General features: G+C 44.0%; 1 protein-coding gene across 2 annotated transcripts in view; it reads left to right on the forward strand.

Moving 5' to 3' along the window:
• UBR2 (ubiquitin protein ligase E3 component n-recognin 2) overlaps positions 1-7,482 on the forward strand; it is a 70,751-nt gene extending 63,269 nt beyond the window's left edge. For both annotated transcript variants that reach the window (XM_066622687.1, XM_066622686.1), the window contains exons 44-47: positions 548-625; positions 3,513-3,683; positions 3,929-4,030; positions 5,137-7,482. In XM_066622687.1, the coding sequence (XP_066478784.1) occupies positions 548-625; positions 3,513-3,683; positions 3,929-4,030; positions 5,137-5,278 (493 nt within the window). In that variant the 3' untranslated portion in view covers positions 5,279-7,482. The remainder of the gene's footprint in view (positions 1-547; positions 626-3,512; positions 3,684-3,928; positions 4,031-5,136) is intronic.
• Positions 7,483-12,073: the final 4,591 nt, after the last annotated feature.

Below are 12,073 nucleotides of genomic sequence, written 5' to 3' on the forward strand. Positions count from 1 at the left end.
GCTGCATCAGCACTGGAATGTTGGATTGGATTGGTCCTCAGACTGCTTTGGATCTCAACAAAGTAAAAAAAATATATGCCAGTTGCTTGACACAGTCTTGGGTCTGAAGCTCTGATTTTTACAAACTCTTCATCTTCAGGATCTGTAAAATGGGAATGGTATTGAAATACCACACAATTATTGTTGGGAGAAATACAGTGGAAAAACATTTTGTAAATTGAAGCATGTGAAACAGAAGGTGCATAAAGTGTGGAGATGTGATCTGCCATGAAAACCTGTATATTTACAAAATCACCTGAAAATGCTATCTGGGCTAAGGTCCAGAAGCTACCTATAGATAGCCTGTACAGCAGTCTTAAAAGAGTGCTCCTTCTAGAGAAGAATATAGAAGATCCCTTCACTGAATATGTGATACATAGTACTGTACAAAGTTTAGTTTATATTGTAAAGAGTGTATCAACATCATAGTATACAGTCACAGATCAAGCTTTACATGCAAGCTGGAATGTTTTATGTCCATTATTGATTATTCTTTGTTTCATTTTAGCTATCCACGAGACTCTAACAAATTAATAGACCTTCCTGATGATTACAGTTGCCTCATTAATCAAGCATCTAATTTTTCGTAAGTCTTATGTAATTCATGTTGATAATTTTTGCCTACAGGGATAATTATAAACCTGGACTATATCTTAGTGGTAGGATATAAGCTTTGCCTTTCATGTCCCTGGTTCGGTCCCTGGTGTCTCCCTGTGGAAAGGTCCCTTGGGACATGGATCTCACTCTTAGGACCTTGGAGAACTGCTGCCAGCCTGTGTAGATATTACTGGATTAGAGGTACCAATCATCCAACTTCCTATAAGCTAGTTTCGTATGTTTAGCTGAGAATTCTGAGTCTATTAAGAACATAAGAACAGCCCCACTGGATCAGGCCATAGGCCCATCTAGTCCAGCTTCCTGTATCTCACAGCGGCCCCACCAAATGCCCCAGGGAGCACACCTGATAACAAGAGACCTGCATCCTGGTGCCCTCCCTTGCATCTGACATAGCCCATTTCTAAAATCAGGAGGTTGCACATACACATCATGGCTTGTAACCCATAATGGATTTTTCCTCCAGAAACTTGTCCAATCCCTTTTTAAAGGCATCCAGGCTAGATGCCATCACCACATCCTGTGGCAAGGAGTTCCACAGACCAACCACATGCCGAGTAAAGAAATATTTTCTTTTGTCTGTCCTAACTCTCCCAGCACTCAATTTTAGTGGAAGTCCCCTGGTTCTGGTGTTATGTGAGAGTGTAAAGAGCATCTCTCTATCCACTTTATCCTTCCCATGCATAATTTTGTATGTCTCAATCATGTTCCCCCTCAGGCGTCTCTTTTCTAGGCTGAAGAGGCCCAAACGCCATAGCCTTTCCCCATAAGGAAGCTGCCCCAACCCAGCAATTATCTTAGTTGCCCTCTTTCGCACCTTTTCCATTTCCACTTTATTCTTTTTGAGATGCGGTGACCAGAACTGGACACAATACTCCAGGTGTGGCCTTACCATCAATTTGTACAACGGCAGTATAACATTAGCAGTTTTGTTATCAATACCTTTTCTAATGATCCCAAGCATAGAATTGGCCTCCTTCACTGCCGCCACACATTGGGTCGACACTTTCATCGACTTGTCCACCACCACCCCAAGATCTCTCTCCTGATCTCTCCTGACAGCTCAGAACCCATTAGCCTATATGTGAAGTTTTGCTTTTTTGCCCCAATGTGCATGACTTTACACTTACACTGAAACGCATCTGCCATTTTGCTGCCCATTCTGCCAGTTTGGAGAGATCCTTCTGGAACTCCTCACAATCATTTCTGGTCTTCTCCACTTGAAGTTTGGTGTCGTCTGCAAACGTAGCCACCTCACTGCTCAACCCTGTCTCCAGGTCATTTATGAAGAGGTTGAAGAGCACCGGTCCCAGGACAGATCCTTGTGGAACACCACTTTCACCTCTCTCCATTGTGAAAATTATCCATTGACACCCACTCTGTTTCCTGGTCTTCAACCAGGTCTCAATCCAGGAGAGGACCTGCCCTCTAATTCCCTGACTGTGGAGTTTTTTCAGTAGCCTTTGGTGAGGGACCGTGTTGAACGCCTTCTGAAAGTCCAGATATATAATGTCAACGGGTTCTCCCACATCCACATGCCTGTTGACCTTTTCAAAGAATTCTAAAAGGTTTGTGAGGCAAGACTTACCCTCACAGACGCCATTCTCCCTCAGCAAGGCTTGTTCTTCTATGTGCTTTGAGATTCTATCTTTGCTGAGGCATTCCACCATCTTATCCGGTATAGATGTTAGGCTGACTGGCCTATAGTTTCCTGGGTCCCCCCTCTTTCTCTTTTTAAAGATAGGTGTGACATTTGCTATCCTCCAATCCTCTGGCACCGTGGCCGTTTTGAGGGACAAGATGCATATTTTAGTCAAGAGATCAGCAGCTTCATTCTTCAATTCCTTAATAACTCTAGGGTGGATGCCATCAGGGCCTGGTGACTTATTGATCTTTAATTTATCAAAGAGGTCTGAAACATCTTCTCTTTTAACTTCTATCTGACTTAATTCCTTGGTTAGGAGGGGCCGTTCGGGCAGCGGTATTTGCCCAAGGTCTTCTGCCGTGAAGACAGATGCAAAGAACTCATTCAAGATATAAGGAATTCTAAGATTAAACATATGAAATTACAGTTCCAGCCTTGTTATACACGGATTTGACTCAACACAAATGGCCCCTGCAAATGAGAAGGAATGTGCTAATCCCCAGAGAAGGGGAAAAATGCACCCATTTAAAAAACTGCTTTTTACTCTTGCAGAGAGATAGTCATACAAGTGATTACAGATATAACCAAAGTATGCACAGACTTTTCTATCTCAAAGCTGATGAGAAGGGCCCTTTAAATTAAAGGAAAACTGTCATTTAATAATGCCAGAGAGGTCAGCTGGCTGACAATCTATCAGTCATTCTCTCTGCAGGCCTCACTCCCCCTGAGTGAAAGAAGGCCAAATGGCAGCAATTATCACCTCCTCAATTCTTTCCCCCTTCTGGGGCTCCTGATGAAGGGAGAGATCCCTGTGTCCTAGTGAAGCCTAAGCTCCTGGTTTGAGACTGATTGACTCTGTGCATTTCAAAAGATCAGCAAGTCTGTTTTTAAATCACCAGAGGAAAGAGACTTTGTTTTTTAAATTGATTTGCTATAGTGGTTTTTTTTTTTTTTTTGCCATCCACTGAGTTCTTGGAATGGAACCCTTGTGAATATTAAGTCTCAACCTGTACCTTATAGTGATCATCTTTAGCAGATCCTTAGTGGTGCAAGTCCTCCACTTTTATATACTTAACCTAATCTTTTGTTATTGTTTATTCATAGATATAAACTTTGACTGTACAATGTGCCTAATCATCCCAGTCAAAATAAATATATAGCATGATCCTATATACTTCAGTGTGTTGACCACATTTCCTGTTTTTTTACAAAGGTGTCCAAAGTCAGGTGGTGATAAAAGTAGAGCACCAACATTGTGCCTTGTATGTGGGACCATGCTGTGTTCTCAGAGTTACTGCTGTCAAACAGAATTGGAAGGAGAAGATGTAGGAGCTTGTACAGCACATACATATACCTGTGGCTCTGGAGTGGGAATTTTTCTCAGGTAAGACACCAGTTCCATTATACAAGAAGAGAGTAGATGATGCAATTCCTTTTAATGGCTTTTACTTGGCATTGATTCATTGCTACCGACCATTGAAAAGAAGCTACAAGATTGTGGTGTTATGAAAATTTCTCATCCCTTCTGCCTGTGATGACTCTGGGAACTGTTGGAGTTTAACAGAATTGTTGCTGAAAGGACCCATAAGTTGCACTGATTAGGTTATTGCCTTCTTGTGTTTTTTCCAGGGTACGGGAGTGTCAAGTGCTGTTCCTAGCTGGAAAAACAAAGGGCTGCTTCTATGCTCCACCCTATCTTGATGACTATGGAGAGACAGATCAAGGACTCCGGTAGTTTTTCCAATATCCTGCTATTAATCCTGTATTTAGTTAATCCTGTATTTATTAATCCTGCATTTTACAAAAACAATGGTATGAAGTCATTTTTCAGCGGTTATTGTCCAGTAAGGATGGCCAATATTACCATGGGTTCTTTAAGTGTGTATAGGAGTATCCATTCAAAAGTTGAATCTGATGTCTCTGGGAAGTTGCATAGCACAACCTTTCCTACAGGTTCTAAATAAAGTGGATTCCCCATCAGTCACAGCACTTGGATACAGTGAATCTTGTTTTGGCACAGGAGAATGAACTTGCATGTTTTGGGACATTGCCCAGTGAGCACAGTGAATCTATTATAATTCTATGGGAGCATCATGGAAAATTAGGCTGGCTAGTGTTTGCAGTTTTTCCATTTTCATTCAACTTTCCTGAATCTTTTACCTTGTTGTACTAGCCTTCTGGTAATCTTTAAACTGGGCAGGTCTTTTGATGCCTGGGTTTGAAAACTTCTTCTGTCTGAATCTGAAGAGGGAAAGCCTTTGCTTAAGTTACAGTACCACCTGCCTGTGGACAGCATATTGGAAGGAGGAAGCAAGGCAGGCTCCAGCTGCTACATCTGCTGATGAGATGGAATGGCATTTTCGTATATCATGTTTCAAGTGTTAAACTATATTATTTCAAGAAGAACAAGGTATAAAGTTGAGAGACCATGAGTTGCCTATGGTCACAACTAAATTAGTGGCTAGAGATTTGACTTGAAGAATTCCTGGTTTATAGTTGGCATTTTAAGCCATGATGCTACGTATTTTGTGGGTTTATTATCCCAGGGCCCAATTCTATCCAACTTTCCAGCATTGATGCAGCCATGCCAACGGGGCATGCACTGCATCCTGTGATGGAGCAGCAGACATGGAGGCCTCCTTAAGGTAAGGGAACATTTGCTCCCTTACCTTGCTGTTTTATTGGGGCTGCAACAGTTGGATAGAAACGTTGGATAGGATTGGGCCCCCCAATCAGGTCACTATATGTGTAAGGCAACTTAAGCATTTGGAGCCCTGGAATAGTACTTCATGTTCTGCATTGCTGTTTTATTTACAAGCCCTTTTTGTTTCTTTCAGACGTGGAAATCCCTTACATCTTTGCAGAGAGCGATTTAAAAAGATTCAAAAACTCTGGCAACAGCACAGTATTACAGAGGAGATAGGACATGCACAAGAAGCAAATCAAACTTTAGTAGGCATTGACTGGCAGCATTTATAACTGATTATTTTTTGGAACTTCATAATCATTCTTTTGTAATCCAGCAAAACTCATCAAACAAAAGGAAAATGGGGGAGAGGATTTAAATAATAAAGAGAAGAATCTAGTTCTTTTATTAACTTTTCCATGTTTGTTTTGTAAATTTCCTGGATACCATAACATGTAAACTTTTCTGTGTAGTAAATTTGATCAATAGTATTATTTGCACTGTGCTTCCTTCACAGACAATCTGTTGATTTCTATAACTTGGGCTAGTGAATTTACATTTCTGATACAAAACTGGCTGTCTCCTTGGAGTTTGGCTGAAATGTTTTTGATAAATAAAAGGGGAGAAAAACTCTGCTGAAATGGCGACTAGACCAAGCACAATGTTTGAAGTGGTGCATTCGCCCTTTTGTAGTAAATCTGAGCCATTTTGCATATTAGTACTTACACTGTTCTATAATTGTAATGGAATAAAATAAGACTGCAAAAAATGTAGCAATGGACTTACCTGTATGAGTGAAACCGAACACTCACTGTATCTAAAATGACTTTGTAATCTGCAGCCTTGCAGGGCTTTTTTGCCTTTGTATTCTTACTAAATGAGAGACCACTTAAAAAAGAAAATTGACTTAAAGATCTTTAGAAGTCCCACACTCCCTAGAAGTTTTGTGTGGATTGTGATATTGACATAGTGGGCATAACAGCTTTGTTTTCCATGCTGTGATTGGTAGTCTACAATTTTTAAAAGACTGACATACTTAGTTGAGATAGTAACCACCCATTGGAGAAGTCATGTGCAGTTATTGATTTGGTGACAGACTGAAGAGGCAGAGAATGAGACTAGTTTTTTTTCTTTTCTTTCATTGACTTCCAGCATTCAAGGTTCAGAGTCCCATTTGCCTTTTTACAGTTCTTAGGATAAAAACATAGAAAGCAAAGTGAAAACCATGAACAATGTTTTCCCTTGCATTTACAGACCTCCAATTGCAAGATTTTGCACCTATTAATTTTCTTCACTTGCACGATCAACAACGTAAACTTACATTTGTCTGGCATTCTGTAAAGAAATTTGTCTATAGTATATTTTATAAGTGTATTGAAATAACTGCACAGATTTTGCACTTGGCACATGGGTGCCTGAAGGCTGCGAATTTTCTAGATATACATAAGGCCTCCAAGAAAACTATGTAAAATGGCATATTATACTTTCCAGAGAGCTTTCATACACTCCCCTTTCCTTTTAAAACATTGCCCTCTTGTTTTTTGACAATTTACTACATTGTCCTCTGCATAATTATAATCCATCATTTTAGGTAGGTCTGATAAGTCTTGCTTTTTGGATTTCATCCTCAATGCTGATAAGCCATCCCTTGAACATCCAATATATTTGAAATTGCTGTAGGTTTGAGTTTTTACAGATTTAATGCATCAGCTGGTGTTCACAGCAGTTTTCTACTGGCTCAAAGTAGTTGCAGTTAACACAAAAGATACAAATATAAAGCTAGACCAGTTTGGCTTCCTTTTTCTTAGGGCAGGACATGCTTTTAAGTCTGATCAGAGTCTTCCTACATGCATCAGTACTTCTTGAACCTCTTCTCCTTTGCTATGAGTGTCGTGTAACTAACAGGAAAATATCCAGTCTTCATTTCACTTCTTTGATTAGGTTGTAGATAAGATTAGTAGCTGTGCATGTTACACTTAATGTACTAGTTCTGCTGTAACACTATTTTTTGGGATTTTGAGAAGCTTACTTTGAGACATATAGTAACAATACATTCGGCGTTTTCTCATGGGTGCATAGGTAACTCAAAACAGCAGAATAGAATCCGCTGCCTTTAATCTGACAGAGAAATTTCAATATTTTCTCTGTACAGTAAAATATTGAAAGAAATAATGAATTTTTCCCTCTCAGGTACTATTGTTCAAGATGGAGTTCAAATGGGTTGACAGAATTATGACTTATAAGACATAGAAAAGTATAATTTATCCTGGTTTTCTGTAAGGTTACTCATTCTTCAACAACCCATTTTCTCTGAATTTTTCTTTTGCATGTATTTATGTTCATTGTAGAAATGTTTATATAATGAGCTTTCAGTATCAGGGAATTAATACCTGTAATAAATTGGCTATAACTTTCATATCTGTGGAAACTTGTAAAAATTGAAATGTATCATATGTATAAAAGTATAAGAATAAATGCTTTAGGTGTTGACATTCGATTGGTGTGTCATCTCACTTTTTTAATGGAGAAAATTGTGCTAAATATGTGAGTTGCTAACTTATGTTTAAAGAAAAATGGTCTGGATTTGCAGCTTCCAGTCAAAACTTTAAAATAACTATACACATCATAATTATATGGCCCTGAGTTAAATTCCTTGTCAACATTTTTATTAATAAATTGTATACATTGCAAAGTATATAGCATCCTCTCCACTTTGCTGAAACACCCTCTGATTCTGTATTGTCTAGGGGCAATTTACTTATTGGGGAAAGGGCTGCTTTGGAGAAAGCTTTGCAATTGCACTGACAGCACTCATTTTTGTCAGAACCATATTTTCCTCCTCGCATAAGAAGCTGGAAATGTCTCTCTAATTTTGTTCAATGTAATTAGGTAAACAAACCCTGCATGGTCCAGTGTCACCTCCATACCTCCTCTATCAATCACATGCACACAAATATAGACACTTTTTCTCTTCACGTGCAACTCACTCACTCTTTTCCCCCACCTGCTCTTGCTCTGAAAATTCCCTCTGAAGCTTTGAACAAGAGTTCCAGCACAATGTTCCAACTTTGTCCACCCCAGTGCAACAGCATGCTTGTGCACTAATCCATTTTTCTCCCACTGAAGAAAGGGGGCATTCCTAAGAGTGGGTATGCCCCGACATTGCTAGCACGCAGGGTCCAGTCAGGTCATGTGATCTCAGCAAAGACCCTGCCTCGCTGACTGATCGATCAGATGCTGCATTACTACCTTCACCTCAGAAAGCGAATACTAGTTTAAAATAATTTTTTGGTCTTTCCATCCGAAGAAAAGTCTTCTCCTTGTTTCCCCCCGCAAGTTCTTAATTAAGTGCTAAAACTATCAATGTCAGGGGAGGGAATTTTTACCTCAGAAGCTGCAGCGACACTTAGAGGACTGATAAGCTCATAACCAGGAGCATTCCGCTCCTCAGATTTCCAGCTGAGAGGGGTTTTCAGCCTGTTCCATCAGGTGCGGGCAGCAGCAGTTCTAAGAAATCACGAGGCTGCCAACCTAGTTGGCTTTAACTGACGTGCCAGTTCTCAGCTGGGACTGTTTTACCCCTTTACGCCTCAATGCAGTTCAATGCAGCAAGGAGGCAACAGGCCTCCTGTCTACCCATGCGCTGTGCTTTGACACGTTGGGAGTGAAGTAGCTTTAAAATAAATTTTGTGTCCAGCCTGCCCCACACTCCTGAGCTTCACGTTATGCCCACAGCATTTGCTGAGGCGTGCCTTAACGGTGCCATTTTGAGAGTCATAGTCAGGGCTTTTTTTCTAATGGAACATGGAGGGACGGAGTTCCGGCACCTTTTTGCAGGGGCCCCTCCCCTTTGGAGGCATTCCAGGAGGGGGGGAGCAAAATAGAGGCATTCACTGGGTGGGTGCTGGGGGGTGCAGGGTGGGCAGGCGCCTGGCCCCTGCCTCCTGCCTGACCACACAACGACCCCCTCCTGCCCCCATCTCCAAGCTCTCGCCTGAGCCCAGCCTGCCTCCCCTACCCCCGCGCTCTGCTTCCCCACGCAGCTTCCAAGCTGGTGGAGGGCGCGGGGGACATGCGCTGACGCTGAGGAGGAGGAGGACAGCCAGCCAGCCAGCCAGAGAGACGGGCTGCGGCACCCACGGAACGCCCAGGTACTGGCTTGGCCGAGGAGGAGAAGAGGAAGGAAGCTGGCTGGTGTAGCCCCGTGCCAATCTGCAGCACGAGCCTAGGCGTGTCTACTCAGAAGTATGTCTCATGGGGCTTGCTCCTGGGAAGGGGTGCATAGCCTTGCAGCCTGAGAGCCCAAGCATGTCTACTCAGAAGTAAGTTCCATTGTGTTCAATGGGGCTTACTCCCGGGAAAGTGTCATAGCCTTGCAGCCTGAGTAGACAGGCAGAGGAAAGGCTCTATGGCTGCAGTCCTCTCCACACTTTCCTGGGAGGAAGCCCCACTGCCTCTAGTGGGACAGACTTCTGAGTAGACAGGCAGAGGAGGGGCCCTGAGGCTGCCATCCTAAGGCACATGCTAAGGGCAGGTGAAAAGGGATTCTACGTGTGTACAATGTGCTGTCCAGCCTTGCCAGAGATCCTCCTCATCCTTCCCCCACAAGCATGCCCTCCGTCAGCCAGCGTTTGCAGCTCCTCTCCAGCAATGCACAGCAGCTGCTCAGGGCAGCAGAGAACATACAATTGCATGCCAAGCGCCTTCCCAAAGACACAGAGTATTTTGATACCTGAATTAAACCATATTTAATCGCTTGTTTGCAAACGTAGCTGTTTCTGTGTGCACCTAAGGACCCCTCTCGTGTAAGAATTCCTTTTTTGTTCTTACTCCCACAGTTGCTTAGAGTAATTTTACTACATGGAACTCATGTAAGCCATTTTTTGGAATCCATTCACTGCTTCCTCTCTCAAAGTAGTGACACACTACATACTACACGCTACAAGTGCACCTGTACAGTATTTTTCCCCTTGTGTAGAAAAAGTAGCTAGGGGGAAGGGGATGTGGAGATTGACAGCCCAATCCTATGCATGTCTACTCAGAAGTAAGTTCATCTTTAGGGGGGAAGCCCATAAAAAATATTTTTATTTCTCCAATAAAAAATGGTTTAAAAATAAATAAATAAAAGATTAACAAGTTGTGAGTTCCTGCACCTTTTTATTTACAAAAAAAGCACTGGTCATAGTCCCCTCAAGGCTTTGAGGGATTTGATCGTCAGCACACTTGAATTCTCTGCTTTCTCCATGACAGTGGGGGGGAAGTGCTGGTTTGACTGGAGGTTGACTTGAGGGGGATTTTGGGGTGCCTCTCTCCCAGGACACTGTTCCCCAAGCATAGGCTGCCTTATCAGCGTCCCAGGAAGCACAGAATTTAGTGTTAGGCTGGCAGACAGTGGTTTCCAAATTGGGACAGCTTATGGGGATTCAGCAAGGGGTGAGAAGATAAGACATTAAGGGGGCAATCCAAACCTGTGCTGGAGCAGGTAAGCCAGAAGGCTTGCGCTGCATCCAACGCAGCTTTGTTGGGTGCAGCGGCTCAGCCAGGGGCAAGGGGAAGCTCTTCCCCTTACCCCTGGGTAAGGGCTGCGTGTCCCAATGGGTCTCCTCAGACCTGCGCCACCTCTGGAGGTGGCGCAAGTCCAAGGAGAGCAGAGCGGCTCGAAGCTGCTCCATTCTCCCCGGGGATGGGGGTTGGGATCTGGCATATCTGCCGGGTCCCAGCCCCACCCCCAGCTCCCCGCAAGCCGGCCCCTGGGGCCGCCCATCACCCAACATCCCCCCCGCCCAGAAATGCCCTCCGCCTCCTCCCTGCCCCGTCTGCCTTCGCTGCTTGTGTCAGTGTGGGTGCGCTGGCACAAGTGACGGGGAGGAAGCCACTGTGGAGGCCTCTGCCAGCCTCCACGCATTGGCGCATCTGGATGTGCCAATGCGACTTACTTCCACGGAGGTGCAAACGTGCTTTACAGCACATTTGCGACCCTCCAGGGACTCCTATACCGGCATAACTGCCAGTTAGGATTGCGCCCAAAGCACCAACACTCATTTCCCTTCCCCATCAGCACCAAGTTCCACTTCCTCTGACTCTGAGGGGACTCCACCTAAGAGGCACAGGTCCCCCACATCCTTTTATCTTTCCCACAGCATTGAAGTTCTCAGGCTTAGATGCACAGCCAATGTAAGAGGGCTCCCCATACTAAAGTGATACTAACTGGCTTCTTGAAATGTATGCCTCAGGCTCCACATCCTCTGAGGAAGCAGACTCTTGGGGGAGGAAGCCACTAACACAGAGAATAACCTGGACAAGCTTTTCCCTGTGGATCTCTTTCCTAAAGAGACTGTAGACTAATCTAAAGCTAGGTGCAGCACAATCCTAACTAAGTCCTTTGTGCAGGCCTAGGAGGATCGAAAACATGCTGTAAAGCATATTTGCGCCCCCTCTAGAGCACACGGAGCCTGCATCCAGCCTCTGGCAGCTTGCAGGGCGAGGCTTGCATTGGCTGAGCTTACCCCATGCAAGGCTCTGGGGTGGACAGGGAGGAGGCAGGAGGGAGGCTTCCGGAGCAGCTTCCGGTGGGTGGGCAGGAAGCGAGAGGTGGGACTGCGATCCGGCTGTTATGCCAGATCCCAACCCCTGTAACCGAGCAGCATGTAGCGGCTTCAAGCCACTCTGCTCTCCTCAGACTTGTGCCACCTCAGGAGGTGGCACAAGACTGAGGAGATCCATAGGAGCTGCAGTGGCTCACATGGAGGTAAGGGAAAGAGTTTCTCCTTACCTTCGGCTGAGCCACTGTGGAGCCCTATCTTGCACTGGATACAGTGCAAGCCTTCTGGCTTGCCTGTTCCAGTGCAAGATAGGATTACGCCATTAGTCTCTGAATCTTGGCACAGAGGTTGGGTCAGCTTCTGCCTCTGCCACTCCGACTGGGCTGAGATTCAACTATCTGTTTCCTCAGGGTCTCACCAAGGCACCTCAGGTTCCCTTTCTGGAGGCATTTTGGTCCATTTTGGAAGATGAGTGTGCAACGCCTTCTCAGAAGAAGCATACCTCCTAATTGCTAGGCAAGCTTTATTCACTGCCTTAGAATGTTT

The sequence above is a fragment of the Tiliqua scincoides genome, chromosome 1 (assembly GCF_035046505.1).
Source record: "Tiliqua scincoides isolate rTilSci1 chromosome 1, rTilSci1.hap2, whole genome shotgun sequence".
NCBI lineage: Eukaryota > Metazoa > Chordata > Lepidosauria > Squamata > Scincidae > Tiliqua > Tiliqua scincoides.